The 25,958-nt window shown below is 34.4% G+C and overlaps 3 protein-coding genes across 3 annotated transcripts; all 3 read left to right on the forward strand.

The window, feature by feature from the left end:
• The first annotated feature begins 4,524 nt into the window (after positions 1-4,524).
• Positions 4,525-6,938, forward strand: LOC135130862 (uncharacterized). Its single transcript, XM_064058307.1, has 5 exons — positions 4,525-5,867; positions 5,940-6,036; positions 6,089-6,199; positions 6,245-6,400; positions 6,451-6,938. Exons 1-5 carry the CDS (start codon positions 5,500-5,502, stop codon positions 6,499-6,501), a joined length of 783 nt encoding a protein of 260 aa, XP_063914377.1. The 5' UTR covers positions 4,525-5,499; the 3' UTR covers positions 6,502-6,938.
• Positions 6,939-18,699: 11,761 nt separating this feature from the next.
• Positions 18,700-19,537, forward strand: LOC135130990 (protein D2-like). Its single transcript, XM_064058483.1, has one exon. It carries the CDS (start codon positions 18,888-18,890, stop codon positions 19,416-19,418), a length of 531 nt encoding a protein of 176 aa, XP_063914553.1. The 5' UTR covers positions 18,700-18,887; the 3' UTR covers positions 19,419-19,537.
• A 3,826-nt stretch (positions 19,538-23,363) lies between these two features.
• On the forward strand, positions 23,364-24,555 carry LOC135130765 (putative uncharacterized protein DDB_G0271982). Its single transcript, XM_064058186.1, has 3 exons — positions 23,364-23,477; positions 23,562-23,705; positions 24,370-24,555. Exons 1-3 carry the CDS (start codon positions 23,364-23,366, stop codon positions 24,553-24,555), a joined length of 444 nt encoding a protein of 147 aa, XP_063914256.1.
• Positions 24,556-25,958: the final 1,403 nt, after the last annotated feature.

A 25,958-nucleotide genomic window follows, 5' to 3' on the forward strand; every position in this document is an offset into this window, starting at 1 on the left:
TACTATCGTTTTTTTATAGAACAAGAAAATGGTTACAATATGGATTAACGTATTTTGGACACATAAAAATTTATTGGTTTTTATTAGCTAGTGACAGATAAAGATAATATCTTGCTGCGGATTAAAAATATCAATAAAGCCTCTTTATAATGTCTAAAAACTATAAAAGAGAAAAATTACACAATTTCTGCGCCGTCAAAATCCAGTAGAACACACGGGTCATAGTTTTACAACATTTACTGTCATGTTTAACCGCAATAAAGTTGTTTATTTTTGTTGTAATATATGAAGCATTTAGGCAACCAGTTATACAGATGCGTTGGTATTTGTCGTGCGTCCTTGGGCGTTTAGTAAAGTCTAAAACTGAAAGGCGGCACGTTTTCATGACCTATTTCGATCCTATAATCATTTACAGAAACCCTGCAGTGTTGAGTTTTTACCTTAGACCTCAAATTTTTGGGAAAAAGTCAACATTTTACATTTATAATTACTGGAAGCATATTAAATCATTAGTCAAAATTTATCCATCCATGCCCCCCAGAAATTGATGATGTCATCTTACAATTTTGTCGAATAAATGTTATTTAAATGTTAAAAGTATCACACCTGTGGTTTTTAAATACGCTATCGAGATTTTTCGGCTTTTCGATTTTTCAACTTAGATGTCACAATTTTTCAATATGTAAATTTTGGGTTTTTTCAATTTTTCCATTCTTCAAATTTTCGATTTCTTCCTTCATTTTTGGGATTTTTCAATTTTTCGATTTTTCAACTTTTCGATTTTTAAACTCCTGTATTTTTTGATTTTTCGATTTTTTATATTTTGGATTTTTAATTTTCCGTTAAACTTTACATTTTCAAATTTTTCGAGTGTTTTATACTTCGCTTTCTCAATTTTTCAACTTCTGGATATTATTTTTCATTGGAGTTATCGAAAAAATGAAAGCAGATATGACTTCTGCGGCACGAAATCTACAAAAAATTTATCTAGTGAAATTTCGAAAATTTCGTTGAAAATTGATCGAAAATTGGTGGTATTTTGCATATTTTTGTATACTTCAAAGGACGATTCTGGAAAAACCATTGGATTTATCGAAGAAGTGAAAGCGGATATGACTTCTGCGGCCCGAAATCTACAAGAAAATGTGTTTAGTGAAATTTCGAAAATTTTGTGAAAATTGGTCGAAATTTGGTGGAATTTTGCATATTTTTGTATACTTAAAAGGACTATTCTGGAAAAACCATTGGATTTGTCGAAGAAGTGAAAGCGGATATGACTTCTGCGGCCCGAAATCTACAAGAAAATGTGTTTAGTGAAATTTCGAAAATTTTGTTGAAAATTGGTCGAAAATTGGTGGTATTTTGCATATTTTTGTAAACTTCAAAGGGCGATTCTGGAAAAACCATTGGATTTATCGAAGAAGTGAAAGCGGATATGATTTCTGCGGCCCGAAATCTACAAGAAAATGTGTCTAGTGAAATTTCGAAAATTTCGTTAAAGATTGGTCGAAAATTGGGGTATTTTGCATATTTTTTAAAGTTTCAAAGGACGATTCTGGAAGGACCATTGGAGTAATCGAAGAAATGAAAGCGGATATGACTCCTGCGGCTCGAAATTAACAAGAAAATGTATTTAGTGAAATTTCGATAATTTTGTTGAAAATTGGTCGAAAATTGGGGTATTTTGCAAATTTTTGAAAGCTTCGAAGGACGATTCTGGAAAAACCATTGGAGTTATCGAAGAAATGAAAGCGGATATGACTTCTGCGGCTCGAAATTAACAAGAAAATGTATTTAGTGAAATTTCGATAATTTTGTTGAAAATTGGTCGAAAATTGGGGTAGGTATTATGCATATTTTTCAATGTTTCAAAGGACGATTCTGGAAGAACAATTGGAGTTATCGAAGAAATGAAAGCGGATATGATTTCTGCGGCTCGAAATTTGCAAGAAAATATATTTAGTGAAATTTCGAAAATTTTGTTGAAAATTGGTCGAAAATTGGGGTATTTTGCATATTTTTCAATGTTTCAAAAGACGATTCTGGAAGAACCATTGGAGTTGTAGAAGAAATGAAAGCGGATATGACTTCTGCGGCCCGAAATCTACAAGAAAATGAATTTAGTGAAATTTCGAAAATTTTGTTGAAAATTGGTCGAAAATTGGGGTATTTTGCATATTTTTGAAAGTTTCGAAGGACGATTCTGGAAGAACCATTGGATTTATCGAAGAAATGAAAGCTTGAGTTCTAAAAATTCCCAAAGTTTTAAAAAATCGTAAATTTTTTAGTTCTAAAAGTTCTTAAAAATGTATTTAAACATTTCTAATTGTTCCAATTTTCTTAACGATCACAAAGTTCTTAGAGTTTTTAAAGTTTTAAAGCTCTCAGAGGCTTCAAAATTCTCAAATTGAGGTTCTTACAGTTGCTCTTGCCGTCCTCGAAGTCTTTATAATTTTCCAAAATTTCCGAAGTTTTTGTATTTTTTGAAACTTTTTAAATGATCAAAGTTCTCAAAATTTCTACAATTCTTTAAGATTTTAAACTTCACAAAAGTTTTTAAAGTACTTGAAGTTCTCGAAGCTTTTAAAATCGTAACATTTTTTAGTTTTAATAGTTCTTAAAAATTAAAAAAAATATTGCTTTAAGTTTCTTAAAGTTCACAAAGTTCTTAGAGTTTTTTATGTTTTAAAGCTCCCAAAGTCCTCAAAATTTTCATAAACTTATCGAAGTTTCTGATTCCCAAAATTCTTCATTGAGGTTCTTAAGTTGTTCTTGCAGTCCTCATAGCCTTTAAAATTTTCCAAAATTTTCGAAGTTTTTGTATTTTTTGAAATTTTTAAATGATCGAAGTTCGCAAAATTCTCGAAATTTTCGAAGTTCTCAAAAGTCTCAAAATTCTCAAGCCCCCCAAAGTTTACAAAAATCTGACAGTTTCTAAAATTCTTAAATATTTTAAAGCACTCAGTGTTTTTAATAATTTTAATATTCTTAAAATAAGTTTTCAAAGATTTTAAACTCCACAAAATTTCCAATGTTCTTGAAGTTCTCGAAGCGTTTAAAATCCTTAATTTTTTTGATTTTAATAGCCCTTAAAAATTTAATTTTTTTTAATCGTGTTAACTTTCTAAAAATTCACAAAATTCTTAGAGTTTGTTAAGTTTTAAAGTTCCCAAAGTCCTCAAAATTCTCATAAACTTATCGAAATTTCTGATTCTCAAAATTCTCAGATTGAGTTTTTGCAGTCCCCAGTATTTAAAAGCTTTTTGTATTTTTGAAATTTTTAAATGATCGAAATTCTCAAAATTCTCTAAGTTCGCAAAATTGGCGAAATTTTCGAAGTTCTGAAAAATCTCAAAATTCTCATAAGTTTTCTAAGTTCCTGAGTTTCTAAAAACTTTCAAAAAATTCTTAAATATTTTAAAGTTCTCAGTGGTTATAATAACGAAAAATGTAGCCCCGCCCACCCGCCTTACCTCAATTCTGATGATATAATTTTATCCGTCTCAATCTTAAACGTGATCAATGTTTCACTCGAGCGTAATTACAAAATCGATATTTCTCTATACAAATTTACCATTTTAGACATGTTTTAAGTCACTTGTTGTGAAAAGATGACTACACATATTAAGAAAAAAAGACAAAAATCCAAAACAAACTTAAAATTCATTAATAGCATGTAAACTAATCCTAAACGTTGGTCCATTTTGCAAGAAAAGACTTTGAAAATTATCATCAGTTAAATTAATATGATGCTAGAGGATAATGCGGTGAATTATGTAATAGCTCGTCCCCGTGGAGATGAATATGTGTTGTAGCTTGTAAACTAACAACTATTGATAGTTACGATATTCGATTTATGAATAATACAAGATATTTGCAAGCAATGAAGGTACACAAAGTATTTTTTGCAATATCGTACGCTCCAGTCCGATCGGTTTATTAATAAATAATAATAATTGTCTTTAATCTATTTTCTAGATAAATTACGATTGTTAATCAATATTTCTAACTTGTACTAACCGCACATATGTATTATTGTTGAGGCGAAATGAATTTCGAACATCAAAATGGAATCAAAGCTAAAATTAATAATATTCAAGTGGAATTAATAACGTTTATTACTATTTTCGCTTGTAGATTTGGAAAGCAGTATACACGGGATTTTCAATTTTTTTATGAAGCAGACGTCCATTAAATCGCGCTCCTTTGAAAAATTATAAAATTATATTTTGCACAAGTACGGACAATGAAAAATTTATTTAATGCAGATAACCAACTGGAAAAAATGACCTCTCAGCAAAACCAACAAGCTTTAAATTCAAGTGTTTGTTTATGCATCGCATGAATTCCACGTAGAAGCGATATGAAGTCGGCAAACGGAGAACAGTAGCTCAGTTTCATACGAAGTTCTGTACTTTACCAAAGCAACTAAAAAAATATATTGCAGAAATAATAATAATCGAATTTTATAATTTTTCGAAGAAGCTGGATTTAATTTATTGCATTTTAGGGGCGAGGGACGTTCTGTCGAAATAACCTTAGACCAATTTTTTATTTCATAAAATTAAAAGAAAATGCTTTAACAGCTTTAGTATGGAATATCAGTTAATTATTGCAATTTTTATTAAAAAAGTAAGCAAATTTCTGACTAATATTGTCCTTTGTTCGTTGGAATAACTTTAGATAGGAATCTAGACCAAAACTACTTCAAGTCATTTTTTTTCACTACTTTTACAGTATTTTGAAAAGTTGTTTGTTTGTTATCACAGCGCAATGAAAATAATATTTTAACGCTCTAGGAGGCATCTTCTTCGGGATACAATCTATCAAATTACCTCTCGACAATCTCTGATAATAATTTCTGAAACGTATATATTTTCGATAATATAACTTTAACAAACTATTTCTATCAATTCATGTAATATCACTATAATTACCCTCATCAGATATTCTTTGAAAATTACTAAGATTATTAATCGATACGTCTACCCTGACCATAATCCAAGCATAATAATGCCTAGTCTTTAAAAGCCAGGTTAACGGAAGAGAAATGAATTTCCAACATCAGAATGAAATGAAAGGTAAAACTAATTCTAATTAATTAAATTTACTAATTTTACACCAATATTTTCAGATGATCCTCTAAAACTGCTATATGTAGCAGGATATAAGATTTTTCAGAACGAATTCGTTCAATCCACATTAAAAATTTTAATTTTCATCATTCCTCTAATTTTGCTCATCCAGATAGGCTTTTGCATCTCGTCACCAATTTCTCTTAAATTAATTCAATACGGACTAATTTTCGCGCAAATGTCTTTTGTAACAATATTCGTGTAGAGCTTTCAGAGTAGTACACGTTTTTTCTAGGTCGTCTTTGCTTCGTTCGTTCATATATACAAAAGTAACGGAATTGAAGACGCCTTGAGTAACTTTCCACTTTGGGACTTCGACACAGCTGGTGAAAAAATCAAAAACAAAATCAAAAACGAAACGAAAATGATCAAAACTTTTGTAATCGTGGTGTTGTTAACAGGTTTGCTATGGGGCAATCTAGTTATATATTCTTCGTTGGGCGTTGTTCAGTCCAGAAATTTTCTTCTAGATACATGTGACTACATTTTCTCCGTTTTAAGATTAACATCTCACGTGGCTTTTTTGACTATAATGGCCCACCCATTTCAAGTCCTTTATGTAAGTCAACATTTGAAATTTCAGATGTATTTGTTCAACAAGTACATTGAGGACGTTTGTTTTATGGATGGAAAAGAAAACGAAGAAGAGAATTTAGTGGATGATCAAGAATACCAAGAAGAAATTAAACTTAGACTGCGGCTAGTGGTCAGAAGACACTGTGAATTTAAAAGGTAAGTGGAAATTTTTATTTGAAGTACAGAAATTTCACAAAATATGTAAAAATGTCCTGTCCTTATTTCCAGATCACGAATTCAGTGTCTCGAAACTATGGGCAACCTTATAATACCGTTTAGTGTGTGCGTTGGTGTTCTTTTATTTATGAGCATGTATACTTTTTTAGTACGTATTGTGTTTGATACTTCTTATATGTATATATATTTTTTCCCTCTAGCGCTTAGAAGGGTCAGAGACCATCGTTATATGCTACAACGCAATCGCTACTTTTATGACTATCTCTGGATTCGTTATTATGATCACAGCATGCGAAACTTTACAAGACGAAGTAAATTTATAACTGCTTGTATTTGTTCTGACTGTCTTTTTTTAGTCTGAGAACACATTCACAACTCTCGTGATGACAAAATGGTATGATTTTAACAACGAAAATCGAAAAATGTTTCTGTTGCTGTTGTGTAACAATATCAAACCCATAAGCATTGACTTTACGGGAGAAATTACTGTAAACTATCGTTTAGGAATGGCTGTAAGTATATTTTCGATGTTCGAATTTTCAGATATATCTTTTATTTGTAGATTAGCAAAGCGGTATACACAGCAGTTTCAATTTTTTTTAAGTACGTATAACAATGAGTTTTTTTGGTTTTTGCTAAGACGTGCCAGATAATGTTTCAGTCAATGTGTCACATGTTTAATAGTATGTAAGGTACACATATTTCCATTAAGCTTCAATATTTTTTCAAAAATTTATTTTCATACTTTGTCGAAAATTCACACTAGAGCAACAGATAAGTAGAGATTTAATTGTTGCATTGTTATTGTTATTATGTTGATTCCATGATAAGACTTTTACTTGTATATTAACTTGTAATAGTGGTCTAGGGAAACCTAAACCATCTAGATGGACGAACTAGGGGAAACCACACTTCTGAATTTTTTTTGGGACCATAATGGGCTGTCACTTTTACTTTTAGTGAAATCATTTACTATGTAAGTAGTAACAGGTAACCATATTATTAGTTCAAGTCACCAATTACTACTAAATTAGAATTAAATGCTTTAACAATTAGTCTTCACTGTACTCTCGTCGAACAAAATAATGGAATAAAAGTGGTGAAAATGTTGGAAGACTTTTATTACCCGTCTTCGAAAATGTCACAAATTGAGGAATGACATCAGATGATTTGGAGATCAAACTAATAAAATATTTTGAAAACCTGCATTTATTGCGGTCATTTCCGCTGCATGAAAAAAGAAAACATGTTAAAAGAAAACACTTCCCTGCTTTGGTCATGGATCAAAAATCATCCACAACTAATTTATAGAAGAAAAAATGTTTAATAATGAAAATAACACTTTTTTCACTTAAAATCATAATAAGTGTTTGTTTCACGATTTTGTAGATTTTGAGAAATTTATAATGTGTTAAATTGACACTTGCATCTTTTGTCTAAATTTTGACCTTTATTATTAAAATACAAAAAAAAATGTGCAACACATTTTGAAAGGTGCTTTTTTTAGTCGTTTGATAAACACACTTTAAACTTGTGAAAAACACATGACTCTCAAAACTTGTAGCACAAATTTTTTAGTTTAATACTGATTTTTATCTCAAAAAAAGAGTCAAGATTCGCTACCGTTTTTTTTTCTTGTTCGTGTATTCCAAAAACACGCAGTATAATCTCATTTCTTGTAATAAAAAATATTTTTGGGTTTTTTCGATCATCGTTAAATTAAATAAGTGTAAGTTATTCAGTACGGTAACTTAACAAATTCATTAGTAATAGTCCCATTTAAAAAAATATTTGGTAAACACAACGAAAATACGTAGTTTGTGTAGTGCAAGATGCATTATTTTGGGCTCGGGTAGCACACATAATTTTCTTTTTATTGTGATGATTTTGTGAAGTATCATTATGCTTAACATGTTTAATTGGGGTATTTTGCATATTTTTGAATGTTTCAAAGGACGATTCTGCAAAAACCATTGTAGTTATCGAAGAAATGAAAGCGGATATGACTTCTGCGGCCCGAAATCTACAAGAAAATGTATTTAGTGAAATTTCGAAAATTTTGTTGAAAATTGGTTGAAAATTGGGGTATTTTGCATATTTTTGAATGTTTCAAAGGAAGATTCTGGAAGAACCATTGGATTTATCGCAGAAATGAAAGCGGATATGACTTCTGCAGCCCGAAATCTACAAGAAAATATTTTTAGTAAAATTTCGAAAATTTTGTTGAGTATTGGTCGAAAATTGATGTATTTTGCATATTTTTGAATGTTTCAAAGGACGATTCTGGAAGAGCCACAGGAGTTATCGAAGAAATGAAAGCGGATATGATTTCTGCGGCCCGAAATCTACAAGAGAATGTATTTAGTAAAATTTCGAAAATTTTGTTGAAAATTGGTTGAAAATTGGGGTATTTTGCATATTTTTGAATGTTTCAAAGGACGATTCTGCAAAAACCATTGGAGTTATCGAAGAAATGAAAGCGGATATGATTTCTGCGGCCCGAAATCTACAAGAAAATGTGTTTAGTGAAATTTCGAAAATTTTGTTGAAAATTGGGGTATTTTGCATATTTTCGAATGTTTCAAAGGACGATTCTAGAAGAACCAATGGAGTTATCGAAGAAATAAAAGCGTATATGACTTCTGCGGCCCGAAATCTACAAGAAAATGTATTTAGTGAAATTTCAAAAATTTGTTGAAAACTAGTCGAAAATTGGGGTATTTTAATAATAATAATAATAATAATAATATATTTATTTATCCAGCAGACTAATATATAGTCCATAGTGGATACAACCACAGGAACAATATTAAATTTACAATAAACACATAAACAATATTAAATTTACAATAAACACATAATGCTCACAACATTGGTACACTTACACATGATTCAATTCCAACAATTGTTTCCTTACATTAGCTTTACTAAAATTATGAAAAAATATATCTAGACGACCATCACAAACAGAATTATATAAGCGAAAAGCATATATCAATGGACAGTTATAATGATGAAAAGTATTGGGTATAGCAAAATAAAATAACTTTGGACATCGGCTAATTTGTCTTGGGATGTTGAATTTGATTTCATGGAGAAGCTCCTGACAACATATCTGACCTAAAGTGAGTTTTTGTAGAAAAATTAAACTAGCTGCATTTCTTCTTCTTATTAAAGATTGTTCATTGACAATAGACAATAAACTAGATTGATCACAATGTCTGCTTGGATACCTATTATACATTTTTAAAAATAAATACTTTGCAAATTTGCGCAAGACATTCTCTAACAAGTCAATATATTTTTGGTAATACGGCTTCCATACAATGCAACAATATTCCATTCTTGACCTTACTAAAGCATAAAAAAGTATTTTGATACATTGTATGTTAACAAAATCCATAGTGTTACGACGAATAAATCCTAGCTGTTGCATAGCAGTCTTGGTGACATGCAGGATGTGTGGGGCAAATGACAAACTACAGTCCATAACAACACCTAAATCAGATATCTGTTGACAATTCTCAAGTACATAACCATCTAAATTGTAATAATAGGAAATAGGTTCACGTGTACGAAAGAAGGTAATCTTTTTACATTTACTTTTGTTAATTTCAAACTTATTACTATTACATAACATAACATAACATAACATAACATAACATAACATATTTATTTGTACAGATAAACATATAACACTGTTTTTGTACACGTCAACATACAACAAAACAAATTTTTTTTACAATATCTACATGGAATTTGTGTAAGGCAAGACCTAGTAACGTCCAACAAAAACCTCCACATATAACTATTTAAGATCGACACATACTTTATAAATGAATAGGAGGTGTTTGTTTGTATTCATCCACCGAGTAAAAATTGTGCATTTTACAATGTTTCGTTATTTTGTGTTTGAACGTTGTCAGTGGAAGGTTTTTGTATGATTCTGGGAGATTATTATACATACTTATGTCCAAGGAGTTTTTAATGGATTTTGTGAATTTGTATTTAGCAGTTTTGATGTGCTGAGCTTGCCTAGTATTATACGAATGAACATCTGAATTTTTAACCATCGTTTTCTGCTTCTTATGGATTTCAATTAGCATACTAATGATGTAAAGACATGGAAATGTTAAGATGCCGTATTTTAGGAACAAGGGCTTGCAATGGTCACGTAAGCTGGCATTTGCAAGAATTCTGACCGCTCGTTTTTGGAGTCGGAATATTTTAATCGCATAACTACTACTTCCCCAAATCAATATACCATACATAAGACGAGACTGGAACAGAGCGTGATAGGCTGAAAGGAGTAAATTGAAGCTCAGTAAGGGTCGTAATTTTCTCAGGAGAAAAATGGTGCTAGCTAATTTAGAAGAAACTTGGTTGATGTGTGCTTGCCAGTTTAAACCATCGTCTATCGTTATACCTAGGAGTTTAATATTTTTTCCATTTAGCAAAGTGGGATTTGTCGATAGGAATAATTCCTGCGTCTTATTTTTGTTAAGACATAGTCCATTTGTATTAAACCAAGTTTCTATATTCTGTTTCCTTTCGTTTATTAGTTCTTTAAGTCTAACTGGATCCTTGTCAGAGACTATACTGGTGGTATCATCTGCGAACAGAATTGCGTCGTCTAAATCGTTTATCATTAACAGAAACAATAGTGGTCCCAGGACGGATCCCTGCGGTACGCCATATTTCACGTTACGATATAGTGACTCTTCATTGGCAACAACAACTTTTTGTTGTCTGTTTCCCAAGTAAGATTCGAAAAATGACCAAGCAGTTCCCCGAATTCCATAGTGTGCCAATTTTTCGAGAAGGTTTCCATGATCGACACAATCAAAGGCCTTGCTGAGGTCAAAGCAGACCAAAGAGGTGTGCATGTTCTCCTCAAAACCCTCAACAATACCCTCAATTACAGTTAAAACAGCGTCTATTGTCGACTTTCCAGATGTAAAACCAAACTGGAGATTGTTGAGTGTTTTATTTTTTGATAAAAAGTTCGAGAGCCTAACTTTAACAAGTATTTCAATTAGTTTACCTAAAATCGGTATTATGGAGATCGGGCGATAGTTGTTCACGTCTTGTGGATCGCCATTTTTGAAAATTGGGACTACTCTTGACTTTTTCATAGCATCTGGAAAGACTCCCTGAGAAAAACATGCATTTATAAGTTTACAGAGAGGCTTCGCGTAGATATCGATAGTTTTTTTTACTATTTTGGTGTTTAGATTGTAGACATCAAAAGAGTTTGTATTCTTTAGAGAATTTGCCGTCGAGATCAATTCATCTATCGTTGTTGGTACAAGAAAAAATGAACCAGCAGGGGAGGGTCTACTTGACATATATTCACCTGGTGTGCCCGCTACTGGTGGAAGATTTTTAACGACTGATTCTGGGAGAGACGTAAAGTGCAGGTTAAATTTCTCACTTGAGATCGCACTTCCAGTAATATGTTGTTTTTTGTTTCGTTCGTGATTTATTAGTCGCCAAGCACCCTTCGACACGGAGCTGGCCCGCTCTATATATGAGTCGTACGCTTTTTTCTTTGTCTCATTTATTAATTTATTATAGTCAGTTTTCAATCTTCTCAGAGTATTTATATCTACGGGGTCCTTTGTAACTTCACTTACGATTTTTACGGCGCTCAAAGTGTCTCTAAACTGCCTAAGCTCTTTACTAAACCATGGAGCAATCTGCGACTGGTCATTTTTGCACTTTTTCAGGGGAAGATGTTCGTTTATAAGCTGGGAGAGCGTACCAACTATAACTGAGCTTGCAGCGTTGACATCTAATAAAGGCCTATAGAAAATACTCCAATCAACTTCAAGCAAAGACTGTCGAAGCTTTGCTATCCCAACATCAGTGATAGGTCTCGTCCACGTAATGGGTTTTGACTGAGAAGAGTGTATTTGCATCTTAATGTATTGACCATAATGATCCGAGAGGACAGGTTCAATAACGCCCGTCTCATACTCCTCTACAAGATTCGTTAAGATGTTATCTACACAACTTTTAGAGTGTTTACTAACTCTCGTATAATCCGAAATAGTGGGAAGAATGTTAAAAGTATATAACAGCAATTTGAGTTCAGACAGTACATTCGAAGATGTTTTAAAGTCAACATTGAAGTCACCGAGTAAAATTATGTTTTTGTATTTTTTAAAAATCATAGTTAGTAAACTCTCTAATTTTTCAAGAAAGATTTCCATTACTCCATTTGTAGATCTATAAACCGTAATAACTATTAAGTCTAAGAATTTAACGTATATACCACAGAACTCAGCATGTATTTCCACGCAAAACTCATTTAAGTCCAATTGACAAAAGGATATATGTTTTTTAATATAAATAGCCACACCTCCGTGGATGAATGAACATCTACAAAAGAAATTAGTTAGAATATATTTTTCCAAATTTATACCGATAAGATCTTCACTCTTGAGCCAGTGTTCAGATAAACAAAGTATATCGTAATCATCTTTGTCCAAGAACAATAATAGTTGATTCACCTTGTTCCTTAAGCACTGCATGTTTAAGTGGAATATCGAGAAATTCACAGCCGTGGAAAGTGCAGTGCTTTTTACCGGAGTTTCCACTAATTTGATGTTGTGCGATGTTACATGTTCTGCCTTTTCAGCCCACGTCAATGTTTCCTGTGTTGGTGCTACTCGTTCTCTTGAGGTGTTCGGTACTTTTGAAAAAACCTCGTAACCAAAATACCATTTGGCCAGGTAAGGGGTTTTAAAGCGGTCGATGTATTATGTTGGTAGATAGTAACTTTGAAAGATGAGTAACAACTAGGATACTTGGATCTTAATTTTTCACAAGTGACTTCTGGGAAATCTTTTTCTAGATACTTGATCAAATCTTCGCAAGTAGTCACTGGGTCGAGTCTAGATACAAAAAGGGACGATGATTTTGGTACAGACTTTATTCCCGTCAATGATGGTTCTACTGATTTCCCAATTACAGGAGGTTTTCTTTTTTTGTTCTTTTTGTTCTCAGACACACTCCAATTTTCTGTAATGTTCTGCCGGGTATTTTCTTGGTCTTTGGTTTCTCTGCTATTTTCAGCCTCTTTACGTGTTTCATGTATAATTTCCACATTTTGATGGGTCAATGTACTTTGCTGCTTTTTATTTCTCGTATCGGTTGTTTTGTCAGCTGGTTTATCGGAGGTCACCAAGCCGTCTATTTTTTTAGGGTTTGCTTGTGTCTGCAACTTCTTTTCTTTTTTGGTGTCCTCTATCGGTTCAGGGTCTTTCCCATTTAATAACGATTCGATAAGTTTCCTTTGGAAAATAATTGTCTCACGAAGATCTTGAATAATACAATCTTTTCCTTTGATGATATAGGAGAAATATCTTGCATCCATTTCTGTACCAGGGAGATTCTCAATAGCGTCCAGGAACACCGCATCTTCGTTCGTTTCCTGTTTTTCACAACATTCAAAATGTTTATCGTCGAAACATTTTGCCACTATTTCTCCACAGCTAGGGTGGTATTTGCCCCCACAATTTGCACATGTAGCCGCATCTACAACTGGTTTTTTACACTTTTTGCACTCAGCAGAGGAGGCAGCGCCTCGCTTGCCCGCCATGTTGATATTATTGCACCAATGCAGTAACTTTTCTAAACTGGTTTGTAGCTCATAACAGTCCTCAGCCCTATTGACAACTTTTGCCAGTTTTAAGTCATCGGCGTATACAAATGCCCTACATCCCAAGTCTTTTACGACGTCGTTGTAAAATATAATAAAAAGAAGAGGACCTAAATTTGATCCTTGACCAACTCCACTGTTAACTTTATATATCGACGATCTAAATCCTTTACACAAAACTCGTTGTTGCCTATCAGTTAACCAAGATTTAAGAACAGATATTAAATTATCGCATAAACCAAAACTTTCCAACTTTTTTAATAAAATACAGTGATTAACTTTGTCAAATGCTTTAGATAAGTCGGTATATATAGCATCAACTTGTGATCTTTTATCTAAAGCATTTGAGACAAACTGCGTGAATTCGCATAAGTTAGTTGTAGTGGAGCGGCCCTTGACAAAACCATGTTGTTCAGTTATAATATCAGATTTCACATGGGCATAGATAGCATCTGTTAATATGCACTCAAACAATTTAGCAAAATTTGGGATGAGAGATATGGGCCTATAGTTCTTAATGTTCGACTTGTCACCCGACTTAAAAATTGGCACAACATTTGACGTTTTCCATACTGTTGGATACTGTGAAGATATTAATATCCGATTAAATATATGACAAAGTGGAGATAGAAAACAACTTATGCAATCCACAATCAAAAATGCCGGTATGTTATCAGCACCACAGACATTATTCGCTTTTATACCCTTTACAGCCTTAAGAATGTCGTTGTCACTTATAGAGAACCTATTTAAAATAACATTTTTTACACAGTCTACTCTAACATCAAAAGATGGACAACAATATTTAAAACAGTTATCACAGATATTTTCACAATTATCACGGCATATTACATCGCAGACATGGTTCTCGTTATCACAGTTGTACATACTTTTAAAGTGACTAGCAAATGTGTTGACTATGTCTTGTTGAGATGTCAAGGTATGATTCTCAAAGGTCATGAGACCAGGAACATTCGTGGCTTTCTTTTTTTCATTAACAAACGACCAAAATTTTTTCGGATGGCTTTGTAGAGAAGTTTCAGATTTTCTTATAAACTCATAATATGTGTACCTAATGTCTTTTCTGATTTCACAGCGTAACTTCTTCACTTTATCAAGATGATATACTGACTTGGTTTTTCTATAAATATCCCAATGTCTATTCTTTGTTTTGATTTTGTTGATAACAGATCTAGTATACCAAACAGGGTAATTTTCCCGCTGACCAAAGGACTTTGAAATTGGTACATATTGGGAGATGTTGGTAAAAATGATTTCATTGAATTTCTCACAGGCCAGCAGCATCTAAAACTGGCAACCAGTCAGTCCCAGCAAGTGATAGGTAGAGCCCTTCCAGATTACCTCTGTGAAAGTTAAATCTCAAGTCATCAGTCCCATGTACAAATGGTACACTATCCAGGTTCACTAATTCCAGTTGTATATTTAGAGCAGGATGATGATTATCCTCTGTAACTAATGTCAACTCCTGTTTGTCTACAGTTACTGTTAAACTTTCTGTCGTCAGAACTAAATCTAATATTCTGTTGTTGCGATTGAGAATGCTGTTGTGTTGAACCAAGTTATTTAACGCCAGAAACTGTGTGTAGATGTTAAATAATTGGGTTGTCCTTGTACCTGTCACACATTCAGAAATTTCCGGGATATTAAAGTCGCCACATAACATGACGGGAACTGAGAAGTCTATGGCACTTTCCAAGTAGTCAAAGATGGAAGTGTAAACATCAGGACTGAGTGAAGGAGGAATGTACATGGCAAGAATAATAATATGTCTACTGCTTATAGAAATTCTTATGCCTAAAAGTTGAACAGATGGTACCGGTGAGCTAACATCAAGCTTGTTTACAACATACTGGTTCCTCACTGCCATCAAAACTCCTCCACCACGACCAGTAGTTCTATCGGATCGATATACATTAAAAAAGCAAGGAAATAACTCACTTGAACTAACATTGCTGGTAAGCCATGTTTCGCTTAGAATAACAATATTTTTTTATGCATATTTTTGAAAGTTTCAAAGGACGATTCTGGAAGAACCGTTGGAGTTATCGAAGAAATGAAAGCGGATATGACTTCTGGGGCCCGAAGTCTACAAGAAAATGTATTTAGTGAAATTTCGAAAATTTTGTTGAAAATTGGTCGAAAATTGGGGTATTTTGCATATTTTTGCAAGTTTCAAAAGACGATTTTTAAAGAACCATTGGAGTTACCGTTGAAATGAAAGTGGATATGACTTCTGCGGCCCGAAATCTACAAGAAAATTGTATTTAGTGAAATTTCGAAAATTTCGTTGAAAATTGGTCGAAAATTGGTGGTATTTTGCTTATTTTTGAATGTTTCAAAGGACGATTCTGCAAAAACCATTGGAGTTATCGAAGAAACGAAAGCGGATATGATTTCTGCGGCCCGAAACCTACAAGAAAATGTATTTAGCGAAATTTCGAAAATTTTGTTGAAAATTAGTCGAAAATTGGGGTATTTTGTATATTTTTGAAAGTTTCAAAGGACGATTCTGGAAGAACAGTTGGAGTTATCGAAGAAATGAAAGCGGATATGACTTCTGCGGCCCGAAATCTACAAGAAAATGTATTTAGTGAAATTTAGAAAATTTTGTTGAAAATTGGTCAAAAATTGGGGGTATTTTGCATATTTTTGAAAGTTTCGAAGTACAATTCTTGAAGAAACATTGGAGTTATAGAAGAAATGAAAGCGGATATGACTTCTGCGGCCCGAAATCTACAAGATATTATATCTAGTGAAATTTCGAAAATTTCGTTGAAAATTGGTCGAAAATTGGTGGTATTTTGCGTATTTTTGTATACTTCAAAGGTCGATTCTGGAAAAACCATTGGAGTTATCGAAGACGTGAAAGCGGATATGACTTCTGCGGTTTGAAATCTACAAGAAAATGTGTTAAGTGAAATTTCGAAAATTTCGTTGAAAATTGGTTGGAAATTGGTGGTATTTTGCGTATTTTTGTATACTTCAAAGGACCATTCTGGAAAATGCATTGGATTTATCGAAGAAGTGAAAGCGGATATGACTTCTGCGGCCCGAAATCTAAAAGAAAATGTGTTTAGTGAAATTTCGAAAATTTTGTCGAAAATTGGTGGTATTTTGCATATTTTTGTATACTTCAAAGGAGGATTTTGGAAAAACCATTGGATTTATCGAAGAAATAAAAGCGGATATGACTTCTGCGGCCCGAAATCTACAAGAAATTATATCTAGTAAAATTTCGAAAATTTCATCGAAAATTGGTCGAAAATTGGTGGTATTTTGCATATTTTTGTATATTTCAAGGGACGATTCTGGAAAAACAATTGGATTTATCGAAGGAGTGAAAGTGGATATGACTTCTGCGGCCCGAAATCTACAAGAAAATGTGTTTAGTGAAATTTCGAAAATTTTGTTGAAAATTGGTCGAAAATTGGTGATATTTCGCATTTTTTGTATATTTCAAGTGACGATTCTGGAAAAATCATTGGATTTATCGAAGAAATGAAAGCGGATATGACTTCTGCGGAACGAAATCTACAAGATATTATATCTAATGAAATTTCGAAAATTTCGTTGAAAATTGGTCGAAAATTGGTGGTATTTTGCATATTTTTGTATACTTCAAAGGACGATTTTGGAAAAACCATTGGATTTATCCAAGAAATGAAAGCGGGTATGACTTCTGCGGCCCGAAATACACAAGAAAATGTGTTTAGTGAAATTTCGAAAATTTCGTTGAAAATGGGTCGAAAATTGGTGGTATTTTGGATGTTTTTGTAAACTTCAAAGGACGATTCTGGAAAAACTATTGGATTTATCGAAGAAGTGAAAGCGGATATGACTTCTGCGGCCCGAAATCAACAAGAAAATGTATTTAGTGAAATTTCGAAAATTTTGTTGAAAATTTGTCGAAATGGTGGAATTTTGCATATTTTTGTATACTTCAAAAGACGATTCTGGAAAAACCATTAGAGTTCGACAAGAAAATGTATTTAATGAAACTATCGGAATCTAGAAGTCGAAGAGAAAACACACTGAATATTCGAATATCGAAAATTCTCAAATTCAAAAATCCAAATTCGAAAAACAGAAAAATCGAAACCGAGAAATCGGAAAATCAAAAAAACATCAAAAGATCGACAATGCGAATAGTCGAAAAATTGAAAAATAAAAAGAAACAAAATGAGAAATCGAAAATTTAAGTAATCAAAAATTTAAGTAATCGAAAAATTTCAAAATCGAAGAAAATTGAAGAACTCAAAAACTGAAAATCCGAAAACTGAAACCCAAAAAACCGTGAAATCCATAAATTGACCAATCGAGAAATCCAAATATTGAAGGATCGCAAATCGAGAAACCGAAACATCGAAAAATAAAAAAATTGAGATATTGAGAAACTGAAAAATCGTAATTTTCAAAATCTTAGATTTCTAGACCTTAAAAAAACTCAGTCTTAGCATCATTTTTTTAAATTTTTCGATTTTCCAATTTTTCGATATTTGAATTTTTCAATGTTTTAAATTTTAGATTTTTCAATATGTCCTTTTTTTTAATTTTTCGATTTTTTAATTTTGCCATCTTGTTTTTTCGATTTTACAATTTTTCGACATTTTGATTATTAGATTTTCCGATTTTTCAAGTTTTCGATTTTTCAATTTTTTAAAACATCATCAGTTTTGGGAACTTCATTTTTTGTTTTTTTTTTTTAATTTTTCAATATTTTAATTTTTCAATTTTCCAAATTTTTTGATTATGTAAAATAATAAAATAAATGTAGATCTCAATTCTCAAAGGAAACCAGATGTTGCGTAAAACTGATTTTCCTAAAAGTTGCCATTTTTCGAACCTAAATATATACTATCGCTTTTGCCATTTCTACTGAAACACCACCTGTTGATTTTGCTTAAAATTTAGCAATTGGTAACAGCTTTCGGTTGATTGACAACGGCTTTTAGTTAGAAAATTGTCTGAATATGAACGTTGCCAAATTTACGATCAACAAGTGGTGTTTCAATAGAAATGGCAAAGACTATAGTTATAAATACCATAAACACAAGTCATCGCGTAAAATGTGTTGCCTATCCTACACACCTCAAACAACACCAAATACACACAAACAATACACCTGTTATTACCAACATTACATAACCCACCCAACCCCCACTTCGTCAACCGCCATAAACCAGTTCCCCAAGGCCAATCAATACCGATTAGATTAGCCACCCACTAAAACATTAAACACCAAATCGAACTTGACCATCGCTCCCAGTAAGTAAAACATCCACACCCATCGAACACGCAACCTCAATCCCACAATGGACACCGACGACATCGTGCCGTCCATCCTCCCCGAGGTACCACCCACCAAAATCACCATCACCTACCCCAACAACAAACCCGTGGACCTCGGTACCGCCCTCACCCCGCATGAGGTGCGACTTTCCCCCGAAGTCCAGTGGGAAGCCGACCCTCAGAAGTACTACACCCTCTACATGTTCGACCCCGACGCGCCCAGTCGAAGCTGCCCGATTGCGGCCGACGTCAACCATTGGCTGGTGGGCAACATCAAGGGCTGCGACTTGAGTACTGGTGACGTCATCGCGGAGTACCGGGGGGCGGGGCCGCCGAGAGGGACGGGGCCGCACAGGTACGTGTTCTTGGTGTTCGAGCACGAGGATAGGGTGAGTTTCGGGGGGCAGATGACCGGGATGATGCAGAGGTTGAGGTTCTCGACGAAGAAGTTCCGGGAGAAGTACAAGTTCGAGAAGGTGTTTGCCTGGAATTATTTTAAGGCGCAGTGGAGTCGGGATCCGAATCAGGAGTCCAAGATGTGTGTGTGTATGTGATGGGGTGGAAGGGTTATCGAATTTGGGTGGTTCCTGTGGGAATTGGGTGAGGAACCACGACATGTTCAAGTGATGATTATTGTTTTACTATGTTGTTAATAAATGGGTTAAAAACGTGATTTTTGTTCTGTGGTAGTGTAAAGCGAGTTGAGAAAGGGTTCAAGACAAAATATGATAAGGTTCAATAATGTTGTGATTGTCGTGTTTATAGTTAGAAAGCATTCATAATTGCCTAAAAATGTCTTTGTTATTGAATGTGGTTATAAACACTGATAGGGGAAGGAATCTGCGTTGTGGGAAGTCTCTGGACAAAGTACTAAAATTGGAGTGTGGACAATAAAGGTGTCTTTAGCGAATTTAATTATTAAATGAATTCTCTTAGTTTTTGTAAAAGATTTTTTTTTCAAAATGATTAACGAATAAAAAATTACATTTTTGAAATTTCTCTGCGACGTTGCCAAGTTATTTAATTTAAGTCTTAAAATTTTGACAAATAAAAACTAGATAGTAGGATAGATACACTTGAATCCAATGCTTGCTCTATGATGCTTCAAGATTTTTTTTATATGCACCAGTTTATTCTGGTATTTAACGTAGTGTTGCAAAATACGTTTAACTGAGGTCGAGTTATTTCGAAAGTTTCAGTTTTAAACTGTTTATTCGGATAAATGATCTGAAAAAAATTAGAAAACGATAATTGAGAGTTATATTTGGTGTACGTTGCCTGAAATAAATAGAATTAATATAAATAGATTTATTATCAATTAATAAGTAATTCGTATGAAGATATTTTCTGCTTGTAATCTTGAAAAAAAAGTAAATACATGGTAGAGAGTGGGAGAGACAATGACAGAGTGAAAGAGAGAGAGAGAAGGGGGAAGAACCGGGAAGAACCCTGAAGCGAAAGGGATAGAGAACGTTTAGAAAAAAGAGTAAGAAGCTGACGAGAGAACTTAAAAAAAGAAAACCTGAAAAGAGAGAATTTGGACCAAAAAGAACCTGAAGATATAGAAAGAGAGAGGGAGAATCTGAAAAACCTGAAAAACAAGAACTTGAAGCGAGACAACCTGAAAACAGAGCGCCTGAAAAGAGATAACCTGAAAAGGGAAAATATGAAAAAAGAGAACTGAGAAAGGGAGAAATTGAAAAAAGAGGAAGAAGCTGAAAAGGGAGAGAGAACCTGCAGAGAACGAGAAAGTAGAAAGAGAGAGAGAGAGAATCGAGAGAAAGACCTGACCTGACCAAGAGAGAGAGAGAGAGACTGAAGAGGAAGAAAAGAGAATTAAAAAAGAAAACCTGAGAAGAAAACTGTAGCAAAAAAGAGTATATTGAGAGAAAAAGAAAAAGCACTCGGGTCTTTCTTCAAAGAGAGAAAATATAGAAACACAGAGAGAAAGGGAACCTGCGAAAAACGAGACAGGTGGGAAAGGGACAATTTGAGGATAAAGGGAGAGAGAATCAGGAGAGAACGAAAGAGAGAACCTGGAATGAAATAGAAAAAACCTAGAGAGAAAGGAAAGAAAAATTTGAACAGAAAGAGGGAGAGAAGCTGAAGAGAGAGAAACTAGAGGGGGATATAAGCAGCCCTGGTGAAAAGCAGAGAAAGAGAACCTGAAAAGAAAATGATAGAGAGCTTTAAAAAAAACTATATTGAGAGAAAGAGAGCTTAAAAAGAGAGAACTTGAAAGGAAGAAACCTGAAAGAGAAAACTTGGACCAAAAGGAACCTGAAGATAAAGAGAGAAATAAAGAGAGACCCTGAAGTGAAACAGAGAGAACGTGAAGAGAAAGAAAGGGCGAGAGAAAGTCTGAAGAGAAAGCAGAAGATAACTTAGAGAGAAACAGAAAGAGAACTTAGAAAAGGAGAGATTGCAAAAAAGAAGAAGAATCTGAAAAGAGAGACCTGAAGAGAGAGAGAGAGAAAGAAAGAAAGAGAGAGAATCTGTAGAAAAAGAAAGAGAGCCTGGAGAGGAAGGAAGGAGAATAACCTAGACAAAAAGAGGAATACAACCTGAATGTAAAGATCTTAGAAACGGAGGTACAGATCCTAATAAGCAACACACAGAGAGAGAGAAAGAGTCAGAAAAAACAGAAAAAGAGAACTTGGAGAGAAGGAGAAGCAGAACTTGAAGAGAGGGAAAAAATCTGGGAAAAAAGGACCTGAAGTGAGGGACCCTGACGACAGAGAGCCCGAAAAGGGAGAACATGAAAAAAAAAACCTAGAAAGGAAGACATTGAAAACAGAGAAAGAACCTGAAAAATAATCCGAGGAGAGAGAATCTAGAGAGAGAGAACCTGCCGTGAAAGGGAAAGGAGGGACAGAAAACATAGGCGAAAGAGAGGAAGAGAATCTAGAGGGAAAGAAAAAGAGCACCTGGGGTGAAGCAGAAACAACATACAGATAAGGAAAAGGAGAATCTGAAGAGAGAGAGAACTTAAACAAAGGTAAATAACCCTGGTGAGAAAGAGTGGAAAAAGGGCCTGCAAAGAAAGGGACAGATAGCTTTGAGAAAAAGGTCAGGTATAGAGTGAAAGAAAACTTAAAAAGAGAAAACATGAAACGAGGAAACTTGAAAGAAAGAACTTGAACTAAAAAGAACCTGAAGATAAAGAGAGAGGGAGAATCTGGACAGAAATAAAGAGAGAACCTGGAGTGAAATAGAGAGAACGTGAAGAAAAATAAACGGAATGTATAGACCCTATTGAGCAAGAGAGTCCTAGTCTGAAGAGAAAGCGAAAGACAACTTGGAGACAAAGAAAAAGAGATCTTGAAGGGCGGGGCAAAACCTGAAAAGGGATAACCTAAAAAGGGAAAAAATGAAAACAGAAAACTTAGAAAGGGAGAGATTGAAAAAAAAAGAGGAAGAACCTGAAAAGAGAGACCTGAAGAGAGAGAATCGACAAAGAGAAAGAGAGAGAATCTGTAGAAAAAGAAAGGGAGCCTGGAGAGGAAGGAAGGAGAATAACCTAGACAGAAAGAGGAATACAACTTGAATGTAAAGATCTGAGAAAGAGAGAGTCTGAAAAGAAAGAAAAAGAGAACTTGGAGAGAAAGAGAAGCAGAATTTGACGAGAGGGAGAAAATCTGGGAAAGAAGGACCCGAAGTGAGGGACCCTGAAAATAGAGAGACGAAAAGGCAGAACATGAAAAAAACTTAGAAAGGAAGAAATTGAAAACTGAGAAAGGACCTGAAAAATCAGAGAGAATCTAGAGAGAGAGAACCTGCCGTAAAAGGGAAAGGAGGAACAGAAAACACAGGCGAAAGAGATCAAGAGAATCTAGAGGGAAAGAAAGAGAGCACCTGGGGTGAAGCAGAAACAACACGGAGAGAAGGAAAAGGAGAATCTGAAGAGAAAGAACTTAGACAAAGGTAGATAACCCTGGTGAGAAAGAGTGGATAAAAGGGCCTGGAAAGAAAGGGACCTAGAGAGCTTTGAGAAAAAAGGCAGATATAGAGCGAAACAAAAAATTTAAAAAGAGAAAACGTGAAACGAGGAAACCTGAAACTTTGAGAAAAAAATATATTAAGAGAAAAAAGAAGAACTTGAAGGAAGGGAGAAAACCTGAAAAACCAGAACCCAAAAAGAGGGATTCGAAGAGGAAGAATCTAGAGAAAGAGAGAGAGAGAACCAATCTGCGGAAAATGAATGACAAAGGAGAGCAAAAGAGAAAACGCTAGGAGAAAGAGAGAGAATCTGGAGAGAAAGAAAGAGAGAACATGGAGAGGAAGAAAGGGAATAATTTGGATATAAAGAGAGGAATACAACCTGAATGTAAAGATCTAGGAACCGGGAGCCTAGTGAGCAAGAGAGAGAATGTCTGTAGACAAAGAAAAAGAGAACTTGGAACGAAAAAGAAAGAGAACTTGAAGGGAGGAACAAAATCTAAAAAACAAGAACCTGAAAACAGAGAGTCTGAAAAAAAACAACCTGAAAATGAGAAAATATGAAAAAAGAGAACTTAGAAAGGGAGAAATTGAAAAAAGAAGAGAAACCTGAAAAAAGAGACCTGGACAGAGATAATCTAGGAAGAGAGAGAATCTGGAGAGAAAGAAAGAGAGCTTGGAGGGGAATGAAGGGAGAATAATCTAGATAGACAGAGGAATACAACCTGAATGCAAAGATCTTAGAAACGTAGGTATAGAGCCTAGTAAGCAAGAGAAAGAGAGAAAGAGAGAGAGAGTCTGAAAAGAAAAAAAAAGAACTTGGAGATAAAGAGAAGCAAAGAGAGGGAAAAAAACCTGGGAAAGAAGGACCTGAAGTGAGGGAACTTGAAAACAGAGAGCCTGTAAAGGGAGAACATGAAAAAAACCTAGAAAGGAAGAAATTGAAAACAGAGAAAGAATGTGAAAAATGATCCGAGGAGAGAGAATCTCCAGAGAGAGAACTTGCTGAGAAAACGAAAGGAGAAAGAGAAAACACAGGCAAAAGAGAGAAAGAGAATCTAGAGAGATAGAAAGAGAGCACCTGGGGTGAGGCAGAAACAACACACAGAGAAAGAAAATATATTGAACGAAAAAAAAAGCACTTGAAAAGGGAGAGAGAGAGAGAGAGACCCTGCGGAGACACACACACAGAGAGAGGAGGGAGAATATGAAGTCACAGAGAGAGAATCTGAAGAGAAATAAAAAAAACCTGGAGTAAAACAGAGAAAACCTGGAAAGAAGAAACGGAGAATAATCGGGACAGACAGACGAATACAACCAACAGAGAGTCTGGAGAGAAAGAAAAAAAGAATGAAAATTTGAAAAACAAGAACCTGAAAAGTGAGATCTGAAGAGAGAGAATCTAGAGAAAGAAAGAGAGAGAACCTACGGAAAATGAGAAAGGAGATCAAAAGAGAGAACGCTAGGAGAAAGAGAGAGAGAGAGAATCTGCAGAGAAATAGAGAACCTGGAGAGGAAGAAAGGGAATAATTTGGATAGAAAGAGGAATACAACCTCAATGTACAGAACTTGGAAAGGGAGGTAGGGGGCCTAGTGAGCAAGAGAGAGAAAGTCTGTAGAGAAAGAAAAAGAGAACATGGAGAGAAAGAGAATTTGAAGGGAAAGAAAAAACCTGAAAAACAAGAACCTGAAGCAAGAGAATCTGAAAACAGAGAGAACATGAAAAAAGAAACCTGGAAAGGACGAAATTAACAAAAGAGAAAGAACTTGAAAATGATCTAAAGGGAGAACGTGAAGAGCTAGACAGAAGGAACAAAGAGAAAGAGAGAATCTGATAAGAGAAAATCTAAACACATACATAGAGAGAAAGAAACCCTGTGAAGAAAGAAAAGAGGGTATGTGGAAGGAAAAAGAAGAGAAGGGAGGGAGAAAGCCTGAAAGAGAGAATCTCAAAAGATAGAACATAAAAAAGAGAACCTGGAAATGGAGAAATAAAAAAAAAGAGAAAAAGATTTGAAAAAAGGATTTGAAGAGAGAACATAGGGAGAAAGAAAGGGAGAACCTGGAGTGAGAGAGAGAAACAAAAAGAATTCGAACAAACAGGAAGTACTTGCGAAAAGAAGGAAACTTTAATGAGAGAGAAGAAATTGGAGGAAGAGAAAATCTGGAGAGGAAGAAAGGGAATAATTTGAGTAAAAAGAGGAATACAACTTGGAAATGGAGGTAGGGACCCTAGTGAGAAAGAGAGAGAAAATTTGTAGAGAAAGAAAAAGAGAACTTGGTACTTGGGGAGAAAGAGAACTTGAAGGGAAGGAAAAAACCTGAAAAACAAGAACCTGAAGCAAGAGAACCTGAAAACAGAGAAAGAACCTGAAAAATGATCTAAAGAGAGAGAATCTGAAGATAAAGAAAGAGAGAACCTGGGGTGAAGCAGAAACAACACAGAGAGAAAGAACAGAAAAATCTGAAGCGAAAGAACTTAGAGAAAGGTAGACAACCCTGGTGAGAAATAGTGGAAAAACGGGCCTGCAAAGAAAGGGACATAGAGCTTTGAGGAAATAGACACGTATGTGGAGTGAAAGAAAACTTAAAAAGAGAAAACATGAAATGAGGAGACCTGGAAGAGAGAACTTTGAAAAAAAAATATTGAGAGAAAAAAGAACTTGAAAAGAGAAAGAGAGAGGGAGACCCTACAGAGACAGAGAGAGATAGGAGAGGGAGAATCTGAAGACACACAGCGAAAATCTAGAGAGAAGTAGAGAAAACCTGAAAGGAAGAAACGGAGAATAATCGGGACAGATAGACGGATACAACCTGAAGATAAAAAACTTAGACAGGGAAGTATCTGAAAAAAGAGAATCTAGAGAAAGAAAGAGAGAGAGACTACGGAAAATGAGAAAGGAGAGCAAAAGAGAGAACGCTAGGAGAAAGAGAGAGAATCTGGAGAGAAAGAAACGAGAACCTGGAGAAGAACAAAGGGAATCATTTGGACAGAACGAGGAATACAACCTGAATGTACAGAACTTCTAAAGTGTGGTAGGGAGCCTAGAGAGCAAGAAAGAGAAAGTCTGTAGAGAAAAAAAAAGAGAACATGGAGAGTAAGAGAATCTAAAGAGAAGGAAAAAACCTGAAAAACAAGAACCTGAAACAAGAGA

Source organism: Zophobas morio, unplaced genomic scaffold (genome assembly GCF_036711695.1).
Source record: "Zophobas morio isolate AGI-343-1 ecotype UQ-CSIRO unplaced genomic scaffold, CSIRO_AGI_Zmor_V1 ptg000018l, whole genome shotgun sequence".
Taxonomy (NCBI): Eukaryota; Metazoa; Arthropoda; class Insecta; order Coleoptera; family Tenebrionidae; genus Zophobas; species Zophobas morio.

Coding starts and splice junctions, on each gene's coding strand:
- LOC135130862 (XM_064058307.1), top strand. CDS start 5,500: ATGATCAAAACTTTTGTAATCGTGGTGTTGTTAACAGGTTTGCTATGG. Junction 6,037..6,088: donor TGAGCATGTATACTTTTTTA/GTACGTATTGTG, acceptor TTTTCCCTCTAG/CGCTTAGAAGGGTCAGAGAC. Junction 6,200..6,244: donor GCGAAACTTTACAAGACGAA/GTAAATTTATAA, acceptor GTCTTTTTTTAG/TCTGAGAACACATTCACAAC.
- LOC135130990 (XM_064058483.1), top strand. CDS start 18,888: ATGGACACCGACGACATCGTGCCGTCCATCCTCCCCGAGGTACCACCC.
- LOC135130765 (XM_064058186.1), top strand. CDS start 23,364: ATGAAAAAAGAGAACTTAGAAAGGGAGAAATTGAAAAAAGAAGAGAAA. Junction 23,478..23,561: donor TCTGGAGAGAAAGAAAGAGA/GCTTGGAGGGGA, acceptor ACGTAGGTATAG/AGCCTAGTAAGCAAGAGAAA. Junction 23,706..24,369: donor AACTTGAAAACAGAGAGCCT/GTAAAGGGAGAA, acceptor CTCAATGTACAG/AACTTGGAAAGGGAGGTAGG.